General features: G+C 39.2%; 1 protein-coding gene across 1 annotated transcript in view; it reads left to right on the plus strand.

Annotated features, from left to right (window-relative positions):
• The window catches only part of CNTNAP5 (contactin associated protein family member 5), a 282,395-nt gene that overhangs the window by 191,761 nt on the left and 64,773 nt on the right, over positions 1-25,861 (plus strand). Inside the window, exon 13 of the mRNA XM_082763797.1 lies at positions 8,934-9,134. Coding sequence (XP_082619923.1) covers positions 8,934-9,134 — 201 coding nt within the window. The remainder of the gene's footprint in view (positions 1-8,933; positions 9,135-25,861) is intronic.

Consider the following 25,861-nt stretch of genomic DNA (forward strand, 5'->3'; position numbering starts at 1 on the left):
TAATGAAAGACAAGAAACTCAAAACTGGATTTAAAAAACAAAAAAAAAAAAAAAAAAAAAAAAAAAAAAACAAACAAACAACACCTTATTAACATGTTTTCTTCACCCTATATGCTCATTACACCCAAAGCAAAGTCACTTTCACAGGAAAATTAATCAATTATAATAAACAACAAGGAATCCACATCAGAAACGCCTGTTTGGGTTTATACACCCAAGCCATGAGCATATGTAGGTGGATGATATGAAAAGCAACATGTTTGTGTGGGTTCACACAGGGATTATTAATTACGTTCATTACTGTTCATTACATAGCTAGCGTGGTTCCAGGGCCATCTGCATGGGAATGTGAACTAGCTCTGCTGGCATTACCTGGGTTCTCCAGTCATCCATGGTCCTTTAGACATTTTTTTGAATAAGGTACATAGAGGATGTATCCTGTCATGTTTTAGGAAAATAAGCAACCACCAAGGCTGGGAAATAATTTTTTTCCTGTAGGCTGTTTGATAATTAGCCCAAACAAATTCTCACTTTCCACTGCAGTGGCTGATAACAGTTGATAGCAGAAAATGGCTAATGGACCATCTCAACAGCTTTTCTGCAAGTCTCTCTATTGTATTATTTTTCTCTTGTTGCTTAGAAATCTATTGATGTCCTCATCTCTGTGGAGTCTCCTCATCGCCTCTGGTATAAATTTTACCCCTGATGTTTGACAGATTTGCTTATAATACAGAGCCATTTTCTTGCTGTATTTCTTTACTGATGCTGTTTTACCGATTTGATAGACCCTGGGCTATCAAATCAATAATGCTTAGAAATTACTGCGATAAGATCAATGCTTAATTTTATCGTGGCCAGATATTTGTCCAGTCTTCAAGTGTTGTTTTTTTTTTTCCCTCCAGAGGTGCAGATCTGGGAGAGATTAGTTCTTATTCCAGCTCTTGCTGCTAGTCCAAGATCTGTTTTTGAAGCTGACATAATGAAAAAAAAAAAAAAAAACAAACAAAATTAATGAACAAAAAATCTTTTCTTGTTTTACATACTCCTCTAAAAATGCAATTATTGCCTATTTTTCTCATGCAAAAAAAAAGTAAAACATTATTTTTTCTGTCTAAGAATATTACTGGCAAACTGTGCTTAAATCTTGGATATCTAGTAAAGGATTCTAAAAATACATGAGAGAGTTTACCAGAGTTATACTTGTAATTTTTTATAAAATTGCCTCTAGCCATTTTTTTTCTTTTGTTCAGCTAACAATGATCAAGATTTTGTTCTTCTGTGTAGTACATATTCCATGGTATGTAAACAAATAGGGCTGAATTCAGGAAGATAAAAGTTATGTTTGTAGCTGAAGTGTGTAAATACTTTAGGTGTCCCAATAGTCCCACTTATAGTAGGATATTTGATCAGCTATTTGAGGAAAATATTGTAGCAGTTCAGCTTTACTGTGAACAAGCAACAGACTGGAGTAAGAATGAGGTAGAACGCAAAGGTGAGCTGGCCAGACATCAATCTTTGTTGTAGGGATCCCTGTTGATGTTCCCAGTCTAATTACGGGACTGGTGGCATTACCATTCCTGGCATCCCCCCTTTCCACACAGAAATCTCAGATCATCTGCATATAAATTATTAATCTATTTTTCCATAAGAAATCATTATCTCTTTTTACTTTTTATAGCAATTACACTGATACAGAAATCACTCTAACTCTCTCTCCAGTTAAAAGGAGGGCTAACACCAGTTAGGCTCAAGCAATAACAGAGAAGAGGAGAAGGTCACACACTTAATTCTGGTTTTATTAACTGTAACTGTGAAAGTGTGGGCTGAGAACTTCAATAGTGAAACTCCCTTAGATTGTCAAAAATGAGTCAGATACAGATTTGAAGTTATGCAGGAAGTTTTTAGAGTGTTTTCTTTGTTTATTTGTTTTGGTTTATTGGTTGCTTTCTTTGCTTTCTTGTTTGTTTGTTTATGAATGTACCTTGCAGCTTATTGTCTATAATTATGATTGACTTCATTACTGGGGGAAGATGATGAATGGGAATCCTTTACAAATTATTTACTACTCCTTAGATTAAAGACAGTCCTTAAAGATTTACAACTTATCCCCTCAAACACTGCAGGTCTTTTGGCACAACGTAGCTGTGACAATTTATACATTTGCTTTGAATTTTCATTAAGTATTCCAGAACTTCATAAAATGAAATAAGCATTTAATGTTTTTATTATGTCAAATGCATTGTGCTGTCAACAGCTGCCTTGCTATTTTCAGCAAGCACTGTGTTTCTGATGAGCTTTACAGCAGATGTCCCACAGGCCTTCTTCACCCTCACACATGTAGAAGGCCCCCCAAGGAAATTTTATTACAGAAGCATGTAACAGACATTTTCCTCTAACCTTTAACCAAGGACTACTGCAGCTTAATCAATCTTCTCCCACATTCACAGTGCTCAGAAGCTAGAGGTAGGCTATGGCTCCCTAAAAGTTACTCCAGCAGTCTCACAAGTGTGGGATTCATTTGCCCCAGGTACAGGTGCTTAGTGCCCTGTTGGAAGACTTCAGATGTCCTGCCGAGCCTCCTGATGCTGCTCCAGAAACACAGCAGATCCCCTGTGGGCTCCCCTTCTTGTCTGCTAGACTCATGCAGGTACCTGAGCCATCATAAGGCATATGTTGCAATGTATGAGAGCAGAAGGTCATATGTTGAGGCTCTCAAAACTCACCTGGGATGAAGGAGCTTTGTAAGTGTAAGTGCAGGACAGAAGTGTCCATTTTGCTCTAAGAGGTAGTTCATTGACTGCCTCTTCAGTTTTTTGAATATTCTATGATTCTATAAACAAAAATGTTTCTTACTGCTTGCAGATATCCTGTATTACAGGAAAGACAGAAATGGAGGGTTAGCAAGCAGTGGGCTGGCAGGGTAATGATTTGTCATTTCTGAGCTTCAGCATAACAGGGGAGATGAGGATGCAAGGGGTCGCAAAAGAGGTGTCTCACTCTCATCCATCAGAGTCACCTACCACGATCATTTTGCTGACAGACACCCCTTGAACCTTGGTCTCAGAGCGAGCAAACATTATGCCTGGGGACAGAAGGGAGTTTGGAGCCCAGCTTTTCCCTTTTTGGTGGGGCTGCACATCTGCAGAGCCAGGGGTGTCACTGCAACCCTTGTACCTTCCAGGTGCTGCCTACTGACTTCTGGGAGGGATTTAAGGGCTGGCAGTTCTTCTGGGTGTAGACATCCCTGGGGAACATGCACCTGCAGGTACAGTCTGCCAGCACTGTCGGAGAGTGGGCTGCATGCAGGTCTGGGAAATGGGAACTGCCCCAGAATAGTTTCCATGGAAATGCATCACGGTGCTTGTGTGCTGCCTGAAAGCAGCTGACTTGGAAACTAGGAGGAAGCTTATGAGCACGAAACAAGCTGCAAAAGCACATATTTCAGGGTCAGCCAACAGAAAAAAAAAAAATGGAAATAGGAAAAAAATAAAAATGATGGGTGGATTTCCTAGCAGAAAGCTCCTTGAAGTTAGTGAATTACAGCTTTTTGCTTTAAGAAATTGTCTTTTCATATTCTTCAAGGGGTATAGTAGAGTGGTTGGGCTAAACTGCCACTGCAGCTTAAAACAATGCAGTGTCAAAGGAGGAGAGTCTGTCTTTTGTGTAGTTACTCCAGTAATTATAGGTACAGCTTTCAGGACAATATTTGGTATTCAATGTAGAGCACCATGAAACAAATGCATCATATGAGCTCTCAGAGCAATTTCTCTCTCTCTCATGTAGCATTTACCGTATGTTTGGCTTGTTGGCAATTTAATCAGTCTGAATAATCTTGTTTGGTGACAAACCTCCTAAATCACAAAGGAGTGATGCAGTTTGTATGGGTGAAATGTGCTCCACAGAGATATTTCAAGTTGAAGAATAAAAATGAGAATTAGACAATACAGAGCTCATTGAAAGCCAGCTTTCCAGCTGCTCTAATTTCCCACAATTTAATTTGTGTGCTGTCAAAAGCAACTTGGAGGCTTCCAGCAAGATGACAGAACTATGGGTGAGACTAAGCAGAGGGTCTGAAATGTGCTGAATGCATTGCAGTCCCACGCTGTAAAAACATCTCCTAGGACCAAATACAGGCAGCATAATATCCTAGTAAATTGGTCCATTAAATAAAACTGCAAAGTCATAAAGCTGTAGCATTACCCTGAAATTAAAGCATTGTCACCTTTGAATTATGGAACAATTTAACAAGCATTTAGGAAATATGCTTTTCAAGGCTGAATTTAACTATTCCAGGTTACACAGTAGAAGGTGTGGCTGCACTCTCCTACTGGGCTTTGAACGACTTTCAGCTTGTATGTGGTTTCGAATTTTACCAAACTGAGAAAATAATAAAATAATAGAGTGGAATAATAGAAAGTAAAAATAAACAGTGACCTTTGCCTGGAGAACAGCTTTTTCATTCTCATTGTAAATTCACATGTGCAGGGAGAGCTCATTAAGTTGAGTAAATGGAGAAAAAACACATGTAATATGGACAAACAGGAAAAGATAATGATAGCCTCTTTGTTGAAATAAAGAAAAGATGGCCTTATCTACTTGGATTAGCAGCTTCCAGACATTGAAATGGCTAGAAGGATCTAGTGACACTCAATTTGGTTTGCACCTGTGTCACTTCCTAAAAATATAATGAAAACAAAAGCAAAAAAAAAAAAAAAAGTAAAGAATTTTTATTATTTTTTTTTTAACAAAACCAAAAAACAACCCTTATAGAGTGAAATAGGAACAGTGTTTGGAGACCAATTTTCAAATGGCATAGGCATAATCTTTGCAGAAGTCTGCAAATCTTGGAGGTAAGTTTTAGACAGCTTTTAGACCTCTTTCTAACTGAAGTGATCTGTGTGCATATACAGATTGCAGCTACCTGACTTGTGTGGGTCCTGAAGCATGCCTGAAATGCAAGCTCTCACATAATTGTCTGTAGGCTTCAGAGTACACACTGACCAAGCTGTAGGAGGAGAATTCCTTATCCTCCTTATGAGGCAGACAACTCTGTCTTGGCAGCAGCCTTGCAGATATGAGATATGAATATCAGCCTCGTAGGTATTTGGATATATGAGTTTGAGAAAATAGAATGGTCTTTTCCCATATGCTGCCAGGTGTGACACGGAGAAAATGGTACAGGATTAAAGCCCAAGAATTGACCTAAGTGGCGAGGGTCTTTAGAAGAAAGGTTGCCTTCTGATCTTTGGAAGCAGGTGGATGTGGTCTTGCTATTGTCTTGAAATGGTTCAAGAATTTACTGCCCTCCAGTGGTTTGTTGTTCCTTCCTCAGTCGGCTGAGATGCAGTAGGGAACAGTGCTGACTCTCCCACTCCATCCCAAAACACACTAAAGTTTAAATAATTTTCAGGCTCATTTGCTGCATGTAAATCAATAATTGGCTTTTTGAAAGAAGAAATTCTCTGTTTTTACTGTGATGTGAATACAAATCCTTATTCTTCTAGCAGGTTGTGTGTGACCCTGTGTATATTAACTAGTCCCTCTACATCTCACGTTCCCCTTTGTAAGATGAAAGTACTTTTTCTTTCCCTAGGAAGTGGGAGGAAGCATGTCTGAGGAAGCTGAATGCGTCTCTCTTCCTTTCCCTCCTAACATTTTTGTCAACAGATCTTTTGTCAAGCATCTGTGATGTGTTGGATCTCCCTTCCAGTATGAAGGCTTCCGTTCAGACTCTCAAGTTTTTTAAGCCTCTTTCAGTGCCTTTTGGGGGGTTAAAAACAGGAGGAAAAAAAAAAAAAGGAAAAGTGGAAGATGTAATTCTGTGTGTTCTTTCTACACCAAGCGTATGCAGGCAAAATAAATTAATTTTTGAATGATGGTAGCTTTTACTGTCCAAAATGTGTGCTTAACTTTCTTTTAACTAGACCAGTGAGCCAAATGTATATATTTTTTGGGAAGCTGTGCTGTTAGTTACCTATAGCTCAAAGACAGAGCATACAGGCAGTCTTTGAATTGACCAGCAAAACACAGATCTAACCTACAAAACTAATAAACATAATAAATCAGGCATATGTAGGTTACAAAACATCTGAAATATAACTGTGAAATTTTTCCTTTCTGCTACTACTTTTTCTTCCTCTCTGTTCTGATTTACATGCTAAATCACAATTACATTCACTACAGACAGAAGTTTGATTTGTTTTCCCTTTCCCCTCACAAACTAGGTGGAGAATCTGCAGTTTACTTCTCATTTCCACAAGATCCTGTGGAGAAAAGCAGTCTTTGAAAGTCAAAGTTCAGACTGCAGCGGAACAGCTGAGTGCAGTTGTAATAATAACAAGACCATTGGAAATAAATGAACAATCAAAGAGGAAGAAAAGAGAGAGACTGGTCGTGTTGTCTGTTTGATATGCTTGTCAATGAGTGGTTGTCCGTTACAGTGCTTTGTCCAGCCTCATTTCAAACACACTAATGGATTATATTTCCAACACTGCTTGGGAAGACTTTTTCATGCTATGATATTTTTTAGTCGTCTCCCCTCCCCTTTTTTTTTCCTAAATAGTCCTTTATTGCTTGTAAATTATCAGATCATGATGCTTTTGGCTTTTCAGGTAACCACACAGCACTTTTTTCTGGTGTACAAGTACAAAGTCTGGAAAACATGTCAGTGTTAACCATGTTGTAACTCTAGCATTATAAGCTGTTGTACTTCCTGAGCAGCAGTATAGCCACTAGTATGAGCATTGATTTTATTATAGTTTCTCAAAAGCATGTTACTGATGTTCAGTGGAAGAGTTTAAGACTGCCCACCTGGAACTTCCAGCAAAGCAGTTCATTCCATTCTCTTGTTTTTACATCTTTTTTTATAATATCATCAATTTAGTGTTTGTTGTCTTTCAATGGTAATATAGGTTTTTTAGTGAAGGCAGGGCTTAAATTTCCATCAACTTCAGTGAGAGGAAGTGAGTTCACCCTCAGCTGTTTTTGAAAAATCCTTTCTGTTCACATCAATATTTGCAGGGAAAAAAAAAAAAAAAAAAAAAAAAGATTGGTTGATTAGGTAATAGGAATCGCTATTGCTGGATGTATGAGGTGTGTTATGAAGTCATTGAATTATATTGTGTTGGAAGCAATATACTGTGCAGGACTGTGTAGGATTTTATATTGTGCTACAGCATTGACTGGTTACAAGCACTGAAGAAAGTTTTAGAAGCAATAAATTTGCAATATTTCTTGTGATTTTAATCTAACTTTTATGTGTCGCACATTGCACCCATGTTTCATTGAGATTCAATTCAAAGGATCTATAAGCAACATCCTGAACTCAGTAAGAATCACAGAATTATAGATCTATGAGAAAACTGCTTCTGTTCACGGTCCCAGAAATGATGAGAGTTGTGAGTAAATCTACGGGTTGCAGGGTGTAAACTGTCTTTACAGTTTCTGAAGTTCAAGATTATGCTGTAAATTGCTCAGAGAGTGGTTTCTCCCTAACTTGGACCAGACATGTTTATATGGTTTCCAGATGTTTGTTGTTACTTGCCTGTCATCTGAATGACTCCATAATGACAAGCCATTAACTTATGTGTCTTTGCAAAGATGGTCCATTTAGGGTTTATACACGCCTATTAGAGTTCTATCGAAGTCATCTGTGGGATATTTGTAGCTCAAGGGAAAAATAGGTCAACTGCAACTCATTACAGTGGCCACAGAGCTGCTGGGATCTGTGCCAGTGTACTGGGGAGTAACTGTAAAGCTAGTGCTGTGCAAGAATTCAGCCAAAGTTATCTGGCAGTAAAAACATCTGAATATTTCAATGCACAATTTTAAAGATCAAATTTCCTTCCCTTTATTTTTGCCTCATCAGTACCTTGTATCATCCCTGAGGGAGCATGGTCTTTGATTACAGAGGAATTTACTGGATGTGTCTCTTAATAACATCATGGAGCATGTGCTGGGCTCAGTCCTGTGAATCCTCATTAGAGAGTTTGCCTTTTACTCTGGGTCAGCTCAGCAGATTGGTCATTCAGGCTGTCCTTGTTATCTTGTCCCTTGCTATCTCACCAGAACCTCTTGGGAAATAGCCTCCCTGCTAAGTTAATTGTTCCTAATTTTGATGTTCTCCTTATCATGCCAACCTCAATGCTGGTTGTGAGTTGGGTTGTTGCAGTGCAGATTGTGCATAAGCCTAGATTCTGCTGTTTGTGACCTGAGCAATTCTTTGCTTTGCCAGCAAATGCAATGAAAGAAATGAGAATGGGGTCCAGAGCATGGAAAAGCATCAAAATGTACAGTTAGCTACAGATGCTGAGTCATATGTTCTATACTATCAGCCAAGTGGGGCATTGCTCAGTTTATGTGCAGAAAAATCTGGGAGTTGAGTAGAATGAGCACTCTGACTTGTAACTGGGCAATAAGAACATGTTTGCAGTTGTAGCTTTCTGCCAAGAGTTTTGTTTGTGGTGAGTTTGTGAGCTTATCAGCTGCAGTTCATATGTGGTGGTGTTGTAACAGTGGGCTGTACTCTCAGGTCAGGCTATGTTTGCAGAAGATGAAAGTTACCATCCTGATCCATATTATTAAGTCTTTTCTCTCAAGACTGAAGACAGCTGAAGTGCATCTAATTTTCTCCAGATGCTGGCAACGGAATATGTGGAAGATCTCCCAAGGTTCCTGGGAAGCTTTTAATTTCTCTCTGGCACAGCAGGCTGTAGAATTTGCTCAAGCTGGTTTAGGGAGAAAGTTCTGTGGGATGTGTTGACCTGCAGGTCCTCATCACAGCATCGTCATTTCATAGCCCAGGGTCTGTCTGATCCTGTCTCTAATGCAGTAAAGCTTTAGACTTAGGTTGATTTTTGTCCCCTGCTTTGTTGCGAGTTTTTTTTTCTGTTAACTTCCCACTCAATCCTCTTTTTTGTTTGTTTGTTTAACAGAAGATAAGATCTGGACTGCAGTGCAACACAACAACACAGAGCTAACTAGAGTCCAAGGAGCTGGTCCAGAGAAGAAGTACACCATGTCCTTTAACTACAACAGTAGCATGGAGCAGCTTGAAGCTGTGATAAACAGTGCGGAGTACTGCGAACAGGAGGCAGCCTACCACTGCAAAAAGTCACGTCTCCTGAACACCCCAAGTAAGTACCATGATCCCAAATCTTTCCTTGTTAACTGCTATTGATTATATAGCAGGTGCAGGCTGCACTTGTAACTAAGGAGAAAGAAAACTGCACGTGTACTAGCAATACAGGATAGAGTGAAAAGCCTTTGACTGTTTTGGATCCCACTGTGCAGTGGCTACCCTCTGACATGAGATGGACAGAGCTCTGCAGGGGAGTTTCCACTGTGTAAGTTCATGAGTACAAAGGGTCTGAAAGCTTCAGCAATGGAAAGTACTAGTTGGAAAGCAGTAAAGATGTGTTTAGCTGAAGGTAAATGGCTCTTTTCATTCATTTACAGTTTTAACTCTGTATTAGAAAGAGACAGCATAACAGTCCAGACTCAGAATGTTTCTGAGTAGGAAGGGTGTATCCTCTTCCAAATCTGACAGTCTTGAATGTAATGTTTAAAGTGCTTGGTAGAACAGTTTCTGGGGCAAAAGTAATTTTCACCTATTGCTAGAAGGATCAAGTTTTTTGCTTTGACTTAATGTAGCAGCAACAACAAAGCAGAGAGGGTCTGATTAGTTTGTATCTTTTTGTGATAGCAAAACTACAGTGGCTACTCAGAGCACTTCCACTCAGCCCTTTCCTGGGGTCAGGATTTTACATTTGGTTATCCAGAGAAGAGGAATGCCATTAAGGGCACATTTCTGGATGTCTCCACAGTTTCATCTGGTTACTTGTAATGTCTGTATGGTCCTGGTGATTCTCTGATTATTAGGAACTCTTAAATTTATTTGTAGGTTAGAAGAAATTCCATGAAAATCCTTAAGGGGAGCTTGCAGTAGGCGTTTCTGTTGTGTTAAAAAAATACCTAATGACTGGTTCCAGCAAAGTTACTATAGCACTGAATGTTTATGGATCTAGTGATCAGATTCCTTACAGACAGTTTATTTTTATAAGCTGTGAGTTACGCCTTTTGTCATCAGCATAATTTACTAGCAGAATAGAACTGCTTGTACTGCTAATGATTTTTTAAAGAATGAGATATTACTATTAGCACCCAGGGTAGAGCAGGAAGAGGAAACAAAGAACAGGAGCTGCTCATCAAAAGAGAGAAGTATCCTATCAATACTTTCAGTGTCATTGTCTGCTGTATCCCACACCACTCTTGACACATGTTATGAAAATTTTAATCACCACAGTGATTAATTCTGAAATAATTTTTTAAGGGTGAAGGGCACAGTATTAGAGCAGGTCTGCACATATTTACTTCTATGCATTTCTGTGAGGTATTTGTTTGCTCATGCACACAAAGAAAGAAACACTACGAGTATATGCTGGAGGTACATCTTAATGGTACCTCTGTAAAGTTAGGTATGCTTCTTAGAGATCCAGACCCACTTCTTCAGAAAAATAAAATAACAATATTTGCTAGATTGACTGTTGCATGTAACTATCCTTCTCCAGGGCTAAAGCTGTTTACCAACTGGCAGATATAATAAGACAGTTCCTGATAGGTAGCGCCTTCACCACTTGTATAGGAAAAAAGATATGACACTGATTCCTTGAGGGAAGGGGTATGGGGATGATGCCCAGCAGCCTGATTTGCTCTCTTGCAGTTGCTGCAGTGCTGCTGTGGTCCTGACAATTGACCATACGAGACTCATAGCTCTTTAATACATCTCCAGCTGATAAATCAGAAAAAATTACAATCTAGTGCTCTGCATGTGGCAGACTCTCATTTCTAGCTCTCTCTCTTCCTCCTTTTGTATGCTTTTTAATTACACTTTCAATTTTTCATCCTGAACTTTCTCAGTAGCCTGAGGCTGTAAGTTTGGCTAGACTTGGAACATACTCAAAAATAAATTGTCTGAGCTCCTGAAATTACAAGGTTTGGGGAATATACTTGTTCTTAGCTGAGTATTCAATGTTTTTAAATAGTAGAAAGGAATATTCTCCCCAAAAGCATTAAATATCATTTTGTTAATTGATACTCATCTTGAAGTGAACTGCTGCTATATCGTAGAAATATACTAGAGACTCAGTGGTGCTGAGCACCATGAATATTTTGAATAGTCCTAAGATTTAAAGAATTTCCATTTCTAAACTTGAAGGTGAGATGTGTGTGTGATTAACTTCAGGGCATTTTCCTGGGTTCACTGCAGAATATTCTCAACTTTATTATCTATGCCCAGGAGTAATTGTAGTGAGTTTGATACGGGGGTCAGAGCAACAGAATGGAAATCAAACTCTTTGGGTTGGTTTCTTGATTCGGCCCAGGCTTCTGGATACCTGAATGAAGGGTATCATGTTTAATTGTGGTTAATGAAGCACATTTTAGATATTCCTTCAGAAGTTGGTATGTAAATGCATGTGTTGACAACAATGCCACATTCATAGGCTAATAGGAAGCATCATGTCACGTAATCCCTTCTGCTGAATATCACCACTTACCTCTGGACTTAGCCCAGCAGTGAGTGTTTGATGGAAAGACATCTTCCAGGGGTATATTGACAGAACTATAAAAGTTCCCCTTCCTGCAAAGGATCTAATTCATTTCTGAGCTTCATCTAGTGTGGGGGGTTGTTGGGTCTTTCTTTTTTTTTTTTTTCTTTCCTTCATGGAGGAGGAACCTCTGATTAGGATATCTCAGCTAGTAACACCAAAACCCTAAATCCTTGTCTTCAGGATCTAGACACTATCATGTTTCACAGAGAAGGAATAAAGAGATTTTTCTTTCCTTTTTCATCCTTGACTTCACTCTCCAACAGAGGTACATGCTGTTACATAGTAACTTCAGCTTTCACAGCTTTGATGTGGGGAAAGAATAATGTGCCTAGGCAAAGGAGCAAACATTGCTTTCTGGGCTGCCTCAGAGAGAAAAACCAAGGGAGGCTCCCAGGCTTGCATAAAAATTGTTCCAATTTATATCATGGAATTTGTCTTTCGCCTTACTACCTCTTGCCCTGAAGGCATAGGCACCTCCTCAGTGGGTGTAATTCAGTGTAGTCTCCCCATTGAGTTACTTGAATTTACATCTGCAATGTGTCAGACATGCAATCTGGCAGTTGGCAAAGAAGTTTACTCATCTCCACCTCCTGCTGTCTGGAACAGCCTTATCAGTTCTCACTGTCATACTATGGCTTAGCTGCAAACATGTCTTTGAAAACTAAAATTAAATTGCCCTGAACTGCATTTTTGTACATCTCTGCTATCAGCTGGATTTTCAGGAGTTTTGTGAATGTTGGAATAGATGTCTGTTCATCAAAGTAATAGCTGGCTTTCACGATGCTGGCAAATGAAACTTTTAATCTATGACCAGTAATTGCAAATCTCTTGTGATTTTTCGTGCCTGTTGGAAAGACACCTACATAACAAGAGCAAGTATGACAGTTGGCATTAATTAGGAAAGTCGTCTGCACTCTTAGCAAGAGACTGCAGACTTTATCACTGCCTCCTCCTTAGAAGTACAGACCATCTGATGAGGACCAAGACAAGCTAGTAAGAGCTGAGTGGTGAGGGCAGGAAGATTGGGCTTGTAATTAGAAGAGGTATTTAGGTCCCTAAGGCTCTGATTTCCTTTCCTTGGGGAGCATCTTGGCAAATAACCTAAGGCAAGTGTACAAGGAGAGGTGCATGTGTGTACATGCACATTTTATTACACTGTTAATAGATAAGACGTTTCAAGGTGTGAAAACAACCAAACAAACCCTCTCGCTTCTGACTGAATTTACCCAGGTTGCGAGAAGCACTGGGTTCGCAGCAAGTGCACTCAAAGGCTTAATGTTTGGAAAGCCACCTCACATACACCATATCAAGGACAATACAGTGATGGATGTATCAGTGTCAGGATAGCTTGCTTTACAATACTTGGCTGACAGTCAGTCAAGTTCATAGCACATTTATATAGGCAGAGACTGAGAAAAGATCAGTGTTAGAGCAAAGTCAAAGAAATAGGAATGTCTTTTTTTCTTCTCCTTTTTTTTTTTTTCCTCTCTCCAGTAGAATTACCACACCATGTAGCTTCAAGCTTTGATTTCAAATGTCCATCCTAAACTACACGTCTTTTCCTCGAACTTCTTCCTTGTCCCTGTTAAGACCTGTGAAATCTCAATAACATAGGACTTGCTCACTGGATTTCTGCTTCCTTTTCTGCCTTCTGCCTTCCAGTTTAGACCTGTTACCTCAGCACTGAGGTGTTCCATGCCGTGACCCCCTCATGCCAGGCATAGCTGTTCTCCCTTGCCTCTGTCCCACTGCATTTGCATTTTGTTCCTCTCTTACTGCCTGGAAAACATGGCAGCAAGAAGATTGTCCTAAGTTCTCTGAGTTTAGATTTCAGTTTAGACATCATTCTTGTTGTTAGGATAGTTCAGTGGTGCTTCCTTTTTGCCCTGTACTGTTGTTAGAGCTTTTTGTCTATACAGACTCCCTAGTCTTTAGTTACAGGTGAGATCTGATGTCAGAGCCTAAGATACTAAGAAATGTCCTGCAGGGTCAGACTGCTGGTGCTTTTAAACCAGTGTCTTGCCTCCGACAGCAGCAGCTGGACAGATGCAGCTTACGTTGAGTACACAAGTCTGGAGGTTTTCAGTATGTTGCTCAACATGTTCCCATCACCCAGAATTGCACCATAATTGCACCATTAAGTGTATTAGAGCTTATACCATTCCCTACTTCTTTTAGCATTCGCTATGGTTTGGGTGTCTGTAACTTTGTCTAATCCCTTTATGAACCTGATTGTATTTCCTGCCAATGAAGCCTACTAGGAAAGCAAGTTCTGGAAGTTCCCCAACTGCACAAAACTACCATGTAGTACAAGTCATGCAAGAGACCATGTTTTAAACCAAGGTCTTGTTTGCTGCACTTGAATTCTGCTATTGCATGATGCAGTGAATCAGTCCGGCACTCATCCACTGCTTTTATAGTCCTTTTAGTTGCCCTTCTCTGGACCTTCATTAGGTCCAATATTTTTTTTTCCACCAAAATTGACCCACAGTGTTTGAGCTATGCTTGCAACAAGATTTTATGTAGTGAGCACACTACTTCCTAGAACAGCATCTTTGTGAAGAAAGGAGTGTGAAACCTGGGTTCTGATGACATTTTTTTACATAGAAGTACCATGAGGTGATATAAAATGACCCATAACAAGCAGTAATTTACTGTCGGGTTTTTGCTCACTGTTATTTTTTGCCTTTCAAATATAACTTCCATTCTATCATTCCAGGCACTTTAAATTGTTATTGCATTACCAGGAGACGATTTGTCACTGTACATAACAGTGTAGAACAGGGCAGTCCGCCCTCAAGAAGTGGTTCATATTAAAGAGAGTGGTGGATAGGTGGCAGGTGTAGATTGTATGGTGTAATTATTCCTGGGTAATTAGGATCCTCTTCTTGAGAATGATTGACTTGCCATCTGTATTTCCACCACCACACCTTGTCTCTCCCCTCCAAAGTGGCAGTGCTGACTGACAGCTTCTCACAACACACTTTAGATAAACTGTGCTATGTTTAGAGATTTTGAATAAAGTTCACCATAGTGATGTAACATGGGTTCTTGTCAGCCCTCTTACCTGTATGGATGGATTTAGAGGCCATTTTGAAAGATGCTATATTGTTAGGAATGTGAAGCTGATTAAAATGCAGATGGCCTAATAAGAATAAAAAAAATCTGCTGCATGGAGAGGGTAACTTGGCATCTAACATTCATACACCTGTAAGTAATGGAAATTTTATCCCGATTTCTGAACCTCTACCTCCCTCCCTAAAAACAAGCCCTCCTGACAGTAGGTAAATTGTGCTATAGTTGCCAAGGAAGAAATAGCACCTACTTGGAATACTTCTCCTCTATTCCCATTGTGCTTCTCTGAGATTGCAATGCAGTTAACAGGCCAAGCAATGAGAAAGACATGGAAAACAAATTCATCAATCCAAATTGAATAGATCTACTGTGTTCTACTGACATGGAAGTACCCCTTCCAGTGCCAATGAAGCTTCTACCAGGGATATTAATGAAGTCACACAGATCAAGTAAATGAAGTGTAAACCTAGACAACAGATTTTGAGCTTGAAATCTGGAAATTATTGTGTGAGCTGTTACTGGCAGTGCTGTAAGGAAGTCAGTGTTGCAAACTGATGTTGTTAAGACATATTTGCTTAACCTTTGTAATCCATTAGGATGGGACTTTTGTTCCTGAAGAACCTCCAGTTTGGAGTAAAGTTGATGGTGTCTTTTGCTCAACCTGTGAAACCTATGGGTTGATACAATTCCTTATAGCTTAGTAATGAAGAAACCTTGAGTTCAGAGAATTCTGTAGTCAAAATAAGATTTTGAAAATTGATTGTTTTATGAGCTACACAAGTATACCAGAACCAAACAAATTCTGATGATACCTCAGACTTGAGAGACACAGTCATGTAAGCTCTTCTATAAACAAGATTTGAAGAAGGAAAGAAATATACCATTTTTTTCAGACTGTCCCAGTCTGCATTCCCTAATTAGAACCAGTGATAGTCTTTTTTAATTTGCAGGACTCAGCACATTGTTAACAATAAATAAATAATGGCAATTAGAGAAAAAAAAAAAAAAAAAAAAAAAAAAAACAGCTAATCCATTGCTTGTTATGATAATGGGTCATTAGCTATGACAGCAACCTGTCCACCATTCAAGAAAGAAAGCAGTACTGCTGCCTGAGCAGAAAAGTGTGTCTTCTTCCTCATTAGAGCCACAGCAGGGAGTGTGTTCTCATCACACTTGCATTTGTCTCCTTCATTCAGCTGTCCTACTTTGAGTATCTTGGGCTCCATTAGACTCAAAATGCCTTACTGACATTTAACTAATTTCCCCTTCAAATTTGGCCCAGTGTAGGTGGGATGATGGTGACATTTTCCAATTCTGGAGCATGGAAGATGTAAATCATAGCAGTGGAAGTGTTCTCAGTTGCCATGATGCCACATGAGTAAAGAAATAATTTGCATTTGTATTCATGTTATCTCTGAGGATAGAAAGACATTTTGTGTTGTAATCTCTCAGTTTCGTGGGTGTTTGGGGTTCATTTGACTCCTGTTCTAGATCTGGGGGAAAAAAGTGTGTGCAAAGCAAGGCACATACTGAAAATCAGATCAGATGGAACAAGTGAATAGGACAGAGTCCACAATTGCTCTGACCTATCCTGGAAAACGGACATGATATGAGGGTATATGAACAATGGCATAATTTAATTATATGGTGTCATTAGGAGAAAGGAAAATGAAAGCATACAGAAAAAGGAGTCAAGTTTTCAGTCTTTCTAGGTTGGGTTAGACTCAGATTCATTGCTAGTAAATCTTAAGTCCAGGAATTTTACTCCATTTACAGCATGAAAACAGCCTATAGGAAACGTATTTTCTCTTTTTGAAAGTATGAAGGAAGAGACAGAGGAAAGGAAACAATGAAGATCAGCTGAAGGCTATATTTTCCGATTACTTTGTGTTTGGTGTTCAAACAGCAAAAAACAAAGAGCTTTCCCTAAGAGTATTTAGTTCAGTGTTTTGCTTTTGTGAACCATCTGACATTAAGAGCATAAAATAGCCCTTCAAATTGTTTCTCTCTTATGCAAAAAAAATGACTCCCCCCCACACACACATATTTGAGGGAAAGCAAGCATGCAAGGAGAAGACATCTCCAGACCATTGAGGAAAAAAGCTGTGTATTTTTTCCCCTCCCAAGAAACATTTAAAAGCAATTGAGAATTATTTTTCTCTCCCCAGCCGAGATTGATTTGGGGGAGGAGAAGATCTGACTAAGTCTTGACAAGTAGCTAAAAGATATGGTGACCTGAAAAGAAACAACCCTTTTAAAATTTTCCTTAGAGAAGCTTTTATAATATCTGCTGGGCCAGGAAAATTGGGAAGAAAAACAGAAATGCTTTTGAGGCTGAATGTGTTCCAAGTCCCTTTGATAGGAGGAAGACTCAGATGTTAATGGGAACTGGTTTAGCCAAGGGGTGTGTTCCTGCCTGAGTTGTCCAGGACTCAAAGCAACATCAAGGGCCTTCTTACTTTGCTATCAACAAGAAAATTCAAAAGTCCCAGAAGAAAATTCTTTTTTTTTTTTTTTTTTTTTTTTTTTAACATTAGCATTTAGAAAGGTTAACCAATTAATCTATATGCAGTCCTCTTCTAAAGGAAGATTTCTTATGTCCTTTAACAGGGAGGAGAAAAAGGCATGAGTCTACTAATGATGAAATCTCCTGAAATTGTTTGGGCAATTAGTTCTATTTGAAATTACCACTTTAAAACAAATAGCCAAGTTTGTCCACACAGGGAAAAAGAACTGTAAAATGAATGTTTCTTTCCCAGATCTACACCTCTGAAGTCTTGCAGTCCAAGTGTAAGACTCACATAGATGCCTCTTACGCCTTTTCCTTGTTCTGCTAGTAGCAGAATGAGCGCACCGTCCTTTAGTGGTACATTTGTTTTTTTCTAGCAAACTGATTAAGCAGACATGGTGATTCAGAGAGGAAGGCTTGATCTGTGGCATGTTATGGACCCATCAAATTACATGGGATGTAATGTTATATTTGGGCAGGTGATAATGAGGTGTTTGGTGTTCCTTTCCAGGTAGGGAGAGAAAGCTGTGAATCTATATTGTAGCCCCAGCAATAGTCTCAAGTATCTCTCAAGAATCCAGATTTCTTCCTTCATCTCTTGGACAGTATGTCTCATTTCTCTAGAAAATTTATAGGGTAAGATTCCTATATAAAGCTCACTAGAATCAATGGGGTTAGAGAGTAATATAATCATCCTGCTGGCTCCAAGTGTTCTAGTGGTAGGAGGAAATATTAAGGTAGGAGGAAATATTAATTTGGGCAAAAATGAGGTGCAGATGCACTCATTTCCTTGTTGTGACACATACATATATATATATGTCTCCTCCATGACATAGGAATAGGAACTTTAAAAAAATGTACCTCCTAAAATCAACTGAACCATTAGTCTTTCATAGATCTTTGGACATGCTGCTAGTAGTAACTGTACTAGATTTTTTTCAGACTGTTTTCAGGCTGCTTCAAGTCCTGCCTGTTTCTTTATCTGGAATGTTTAAATCCACGTATCCCTTTCCTACATATTTGTTTTGGCTAAAGAGTTTTAAATGACATGTCTAATTTAAAACTTCTAATGATTCCAATATATTATCATTAATAGTGCATGAAATGTACTCCCAGTAGATTATTCTGCAGTCAGTAGCCATTTTCTATTCTTCTTTTTGTTCAGGCTGTGCCATTCAATGCAGTCAAAATGTTTGTAGTAGCACTCGTTGATATGAAAGAAAAGATTATAATGGTTCCTGACTGTCCTCCTCAAACTTCTGTAACTGAACCTAATTCAGGTCTGACAGGTTTGTTTTACTGATGAATACAAGCCCATGGTGGAAAGTTTTCAAAAATGAAGAGAGATTTGAAAAGTAGCTCTGAAGAAAAAGTAACATCGATTACATTGTAGGTGTGTTTTAAATATGGACTTTTCTTTTAGCTGATGTTTCAAATGGTCAGAACAATCCGTAAAATTGTCTACTGATATATACATATATATGTAATATATACATATAGTGTTCTCTTTTTGAGAAAGTAAGTGTTTGCATATTTGTGCAGGTAGTTTAGGAGGGAAAGAAGAATGATGGTTAACTGGAATTGACTTCTTCTGGTAGATGGCTCATTGTCAGAAATAGTACAAGACAAGTTAGTTTTGGTTACTATTCCACACATTGAACTGAAGGCTTTTTGTACATTAGCATTTGCTCACTTTCCATTGTGATTGTGATTTCAAACTCTGATTTTATCCAGATGAAACTATTTTGGTATGTGTCAAAAGTTTAGGAGCTGGTTCCCACAGGGAGATCAGCATGAATGAATATTAACATTACAGCAGAGAGTGGATTCTGAGACAAATTGTCTTCTCTTGAAGTATGCTCTGTTTCAGCTCCCTTTGGCTTTTTCTCTGGTAATGAAAAGCCAGTTTGGTCTGCCTGTTTGCCATTTTAACATCTATTGCCAAAGTGGGGAGGGTTCTCCTGTCAATGACTGTTTTTCAGGGGCTTTTTGTGGGTCTTGTTTCCTGAAACTTCCAGCTTCAAAGCAGTGTCTGCTTAGTAGGTCACTTCCTGCACAGTGCACATTTATGTTCAGGATTCAGACAAAGAGATTCAGTGTTGCATTTTGTTTACTGCCTCTGTGAGACAGGCTAGGGCCACCACTCAATCTGCAGAACATTAGAAGTACCTACTTAATAGAGGCGGAATTTTATTGAGTGAATAATTACATCCTATTATTGCTGAAGTAATCACCTTATCTACAACCAATGCCTCCAGAGGGAGGTATGTTCTTTCCAAAATGCCACCCTGGACAATTCATTTTACTTCTGTACAAAGCTCTAGATTCTGTCTGACCATATTGTACTACAGGTTGCCATGTTTTCAAAGGATGAAATTTATGTGCCATGAAATATGCCGTTGCCAAAATTAATAGGTAAATGAACAAAGTGCAACAAGCCATTAGACCCATTGTAATATTGTAGTTGCTGGGTTGTGGCACAAAAAGCAGAAACTAATGGGTAAACATAATCATATTATAGTGACAGGAGCTATCAGTATATAGTACACAACTGTGGTTACACAATCAAAGGCAGTCAACCATTATGAAATATGATTTAGCAGACAGGCCAATTGCAGGTAATCCTGCTTAGAACAATACGTTCCTTGGCTAGTTTGTTTTAGCTGATGGGAAATGATAAATGGCAGCTATTTCTTTCCTCTCCTACCAGAATTTCGTTTCAATTTCACTTTTATAGTTTTCATAATCCTTCTTTTATATTATCTTGGACCACTGTACTGAGACTTTTTGTTTGCAAAAATGTTCCTGAGGTATGAACAGATTGTTCTTGAATATTCATGCAAATAGGAATTCAGCCAAAGGTCTTCAATGTATATGTTCACTCTACCACCTTGAAATCTTTTTGATGCCCTTGTATTTATTTCTGTTCTAAAGTAATACTTCATAATTTTAAGTAAATGCTCAAAATCTAATCAAAATAAACAATTCATAGGCTGAATGATGTTTGTATAATATGATTAAAAAGCTGTGGATAGCTAACATAATTATGGCATTCTGTTAATGGGCAGCTGAAGAGAAGCTACAATATCAAATGATGCAACTGAAAACTACAAAGATATGCAGGATCGGTTCCCCTGGATTTAGTATGTTTATATTGATTTAGGCCAATAAAATGGTGGATTAACTCATTAGTTATTGCATCTTTCATGAAATTGTACTTCAGTATAAAGGAAACGACAAACTGTAGAAACACTGTAAAAATTCAGATAAGTAAAGTAGAAAAATGAACAAGTCAATCCAGAGCTTGTTAATGCAGTATTTACAATCAGAGACTAAGCACTTCAGCATTGATGGATTGAAAAAGCCAATGCTGTGTTCCTGTACTAAAACAGACAGGTATACCCCGCACAATTTAAGTAGAGGGGATGGAATAGCACCTTTAAAGCTGTTTACTGGAGTGGTGCAATATAATTTAGAACACCATCTCTGGCCATCTCTCAGAGGCAGGAAAGAGATTGATGCAGGAGCTTCTTCAAATCACTGTGCCACTCAAGAATCTACCCAAGCAAGAGGACTTTCTCAGTGGCTGATTCAGAGCTACTTCATTCTGCTAAAGTGGTTCAAAGTAGTTTGAACAGAGGAGAGAGTTGTGTTCTCAGCTGTTTAACGTTCTCTCGCAGGTTTCCACTCTGCATATGTGAAAATAATCAGTTACTTTGGTCTTCACTGAGCAACATCTTTTGAAGGAATACATACTGAGGAATGGAGTCACAGTGGTCTCTTACAGGTTCAAAGAGAAAACCAAAATAGCACATTACTAGCCTGCATTGCTAATTGCATCTTCAATGGCAGGCCAGCCAAGGGTGTCTCTACACAGCAAAATAAAACTCTCTAGAAATATCTGTGCTAATTTATCAATGCATGTGTTTTAGTATACCTGTCAACAGTACATACCTGTTTTCACTGAGCAGTACGTGGATTTGTGTTGCTAATACCACATGGTGCATTAAGGATGTGGTTTAGTGGGTGATTATCGGTGGCAGAGAGATGGTTGGACCAGATGATCTTGGAGGTCTCTCCCAACCTTAAGGATGAGTCTATTACTTGGATTCAAACTTTGACATGACAATAGATCTTACTATATAGACACACTTTTGTTGCTTTCACCCACAGAAATAAAGTATGGCCAAATGAGCTTTCAAATACTGGTGTAGATCTTGAAATGTTAGTCCTCAAAGTCCTGCTTCCATTTATCAAGCAAATACTGTTACACCACATTACTTAATGTGAGACATTGCTATGAGTGTAACCCATGACAAAACAATGAAAACTTGAATGCTCTAAATGCAGAATTAGGTGACTAGTAGAGTGATAATATATCGCCTAACCTAATGAGAAGACATTACCTTTAAATAATGGACCACATCATAGATTTAATTATCCCAAGGCAAGATAGTAGGTGCTTCATGCAGACAAGGTCAATTACCTTATCCAGAAGAGCCTGTTTGAAGTGTATTATGAATAATTCACAGACATAGAAATTAGCTTTGAAAAAGTGTCCCAGCTATAATGTGGTGAAAGCATTCAATTTCTTTCTTAATGTATTTAAGATAACACCCAAAGGACAATTATGGCTGCTTAACTGTAAGACTACTTAAGTGACAAGAAATGACAATTGTATGGTCAAATTCACGTTCATGCATTATGCAGAGGGAAGCCTTGTCATTGTGGCATATTCTTATCAGGCCACAAGAAGCTGGTTTCAAACATCATCTTGGTAGTTTTAAATGCAAAGATCGATTTATTTATTAATCTGTCTCAATAGAGAAGAATCAGTTGCTGCTGTACTAGCTTTGTTTATTAAGGGCCTTTATTTCTTTGGCTTTCTGGTGTAAAAATGAAGGTCCAGACAGCTTGACTAACTTGTACAATTTTGGAGAGTCTGATAAACCTGACAGTGGAACCAGAACATTTAATTTTCCATCTTTAATCAGAAGGCCAATCTTCTGTTATAAGATTTAAATCATGCTGTTTCAAAGACAGTATTGTTCCAGTCTAGGGCTATTTAGCATTAGAGTTGAAAAGATGACACTAGCTATGGTAACAGAATACCTACTCACTTGACATATGGTGACCTTAGGTGTGAATTAGAAATGCAATAAACCTGAAAGTCTGGGGAATAACATGATCTCTCAGCATATTTTGATTCCACAGGCAAAACAATAACCTTAGCTTTCTCTCTTTGACTTTGCAATAAGTGGTAACAGCCAGGGGAAGTCCCTAGGGGGCTGCAGTTTTCTAAGACGCCTGGCAAGAACATGGCTAATTCATCAGGTACTCGGTTTAAGTGTCTAAATGTAATAGTGACATTTCATGGCCTTTGAGTTTACCTGCTTTATTTGCTTGAAAGGGAAAGTTCAGCAGAATTTTAGAGGGTGCTATAGAATTGCCTATCTAATGAGGCATACAGCCGGCCTAATCCTGTTTCCATTCAAGTCAATGTCAAGAATCCCATTTAGTTAGGAGCAGACATGGGATCCCTGGCACTTTCAAAAGGCAGTTTGAACAAAGGGGAATAAAATTTTGATGCAGTGTCCATATATGTAACAAGCTGCTAAAATAGGTGATCAAGTAGGAAATAGCCACAAATAAACAGGAAAGAAAATTTCCATTAAAGCAAGCATAGTGGAAAACAGAAAACATGATTGTGGTATTCTCACTCAATCTTTCTCAAGGACCGATTCTCCAAAAAAGTTTAAGAATTTCTTTTCCTCTTTCTTCATGCAATCATTGGCCTCCACCCTGGTGGTTTTTGGGAAGACTTGATAAATACTAGTCTGAGCCTGAGAGACTTGCTAGTTGATGTACTTATTTGCATGCATGAATGCGAACAGATGTTTACATGGTACTGTTAAGTAGGCCAGCTGTTAGGGAGCCATTTATGTATTTTATTTAAAAGTAAAGCTATATGCTCAAGTACTTTAGTCACAATGTAGAGAGAAAAGAAACCCAAATTCAGAAAAATACATTTGTTCCTGCGTTTGGGGGTTGCTTCTTTCACACACATTAGTTTTCTATATATATCTGAATTTACAGCATAATAGATCTGTATCTTAACCTGAATCTTGGAACATCTGCACTTTATCTTGATCAGTTGCATGTGAGTGGAAGAAAATAAACGGCACAAAGTCAACATTGCCAAATACTGATTTGGAGGGAGGAGGGGAAGTTGACACTTCTTTAAAAGAGGTTGCATATTGCTGATTGATTCTGCAGCCTGTTCAATAATTAGGCACACATTAGGGTAATGTTTGTCTTTTCATTTGTTCTGCTCTTCAGAGAAAGCATAATCTTTAGGAGTGTGTTATAGCCGTAAATGTGTAACTTATATTTCTTAATTCCTTAATGTACATAGATATAAGACATGTTTGGAGGGAGGAGCTTGTGTACAATTTTAAAAGTAGTTTGGCCCTTGAGGATTCCCATTATGTTCAATGTTGGACTAACTCTAAAATATGAATCTCATCCATGACTTCTGTGTCAATTTGTATTTGTCTTGAGGACAGTACACTCAGTTAAGGAGCCTTCCTTCCTGTTGGAAGGAAAGATGATGATGTATGTGGTGATCTTGTGGGATTTTTTTTTCACTGTCGTGATCCAGCACTCGAGAAAGATTTTTCCCTTCTTCTAGGGCCGGTACTTTTCAATATTTTTATAAATGATCTGGATGTAGGAATAGAGGGTATTTTGAGCAAGTTTGCTGATGACACCAAACTTGGAGGAGTTGTGGACTCAAATGAGGGCGTAAAGGCCTTGCAGAGGGATCTGGACAGGTTGGAGAGCTGGGCGATCACCAACCGCATGAAGTTCAATAAGAGCAAGTGCCGGGTCCTGCACCTGGGACGGGGAAACCCTGGCTGCATGTACAGACTGGGCGATGAGACGCTGGAGAGCAGCCTAGAAGAGAGGGATCTGGGGGTCGTGGTAGACAGCAAGTTGAATATGAGCCAGCAGTGTGCCCTGGCAGCCAGGAGGGCCAATCGTATCCTGGGGTGCATCAAGCACGGCATCGCTAGTAGGTCAAGGGAGGTGATTGTCCCGCTCTACTCTGCGCTGGTGCGGCCTCACCTCGAGTACTGTGTGCAGTTCTGGGCACCACAGTATAAAAAGGACATGAAACTGTTGGAAAGTGTCCAGAGGAGGGCTACGAAGATGGTGAAAGGCCTGGAGGGGAAGACGTACGAGGAACGGCTGAGGTCACTGGGCCTGTTCAGCCTGGAGAAGAGGAGGCTGAGGGGAGACCTCATCTCAGTCTACAACTTCCTCGTAAGGGGTTGTCAAGAGGCAGGAGACCTTTTCTCCATTAACACTAGTGACAGGACCCGCGGGAACGGGGTTAAGCTGAGGCAGGGGAAATTTAGGCTGGACGTCAGGAGGGGGTTCTTCACAGAGAGGGTGGTTGCACACTGGAACAGGCTCCCCAGGGAAGTGGTCACTGCACCGAGCCTGTCTGAATTTAAGAAGAGATTGGACTGTGAACTTAGGCACATGGTCTGAACTTTTGGGTAGACCTGTGCGGTGTCAAGAGTTGGACTTGATGATCCTTAAGGGTCCCTTCCAACTCAGGATATTCTATGATTCTATGATTCTATGATTCTTTCACCTTTTACCTGTGATTAAGGATCCATGGTAGAAAGTTATCTTGTGCGTAAAGATCTTGATTTCATTAAGCTCATGAAATCTCTTTAAGAGGTTTTTTCTTTTTTTCATTAAGCTAATGAAATCTCATAAATTCATGAAATTTCATGAATTAATGAATTGAGATTTCATTAAGCTCACAGGTTGACTGAATGGTTCTCCTGCTGTTAGATACAGAAGGCATATAGACATAGCCATCTCAGTTGTGCTGAAAATAAGATAAAATGAACACAAGATTAATTACAATTGAAAATAGGGACTGTAACCTTGTTGAATATATATTCCATTGGAAGAAAATGGAAAAAAAAAAAAAAAAAAAAAAGTATTTGATATGCTTATTGCAGCCTGTGTGATCCTCAAGTGATGTGGCAGCTGGAGTTCTCTCAAGTCAAGGGCTCTGCTCCAGTAGCGCCAAGAAATCAATAAATGAGGCCAGGTCATCTTCTGCTGGGTTGGGAAAAGACATCTGACCTGCAGATGGTAGGGAGTGCTGTGTCTGAAAACTGTTAAGGTTTGTTGTTGACTCTGAAATTGGGCACACGCTGCTACATTTCCCAGAGCTACTGCAGTGTGTGCATGTGCATGCATGTGGTGCGGGAAGAAATCTGTCTCCACTCCATTATGTTCATTTTCAGCACTTGGGAAAAGGGGTAGAGGAGGACGGAATGGGAAAGATGGAGGTGCGTAATGCAATTTTCTGCCTTTCCCTACATGTAAATGCTCCTGTGCTGGAATAAGAGTGGGCTGAGTTAATCTCCTTGTATATGTGTTACCTAACACAATATTGGTGGCATCTTGTGGCTAGCTACATGGTTATTTTAATTCTGCAATCTCTGCCATTCCAGTATTTGCTTCAGTGGTGAAGCTACAGCTGAGTTCTTCCTTCTGCTCCAGAAGCAGAAAACTGCCTTTTGAGCTGAAAAATAATCCCTGTTAGTTACAGTAGAGCTACAGAGAAATTCGTACGCCA

The sequence above is a fragment of the Aythya marila genome (assembly GCF_965140915.1).
Source record: "Aythya marila genome assembly, chromosome: 6".
NCBI lineage: Eukaryota > Metazoa > Chordata > Aves > Anseriformes > Anatidae > Aythya > Aythya marila.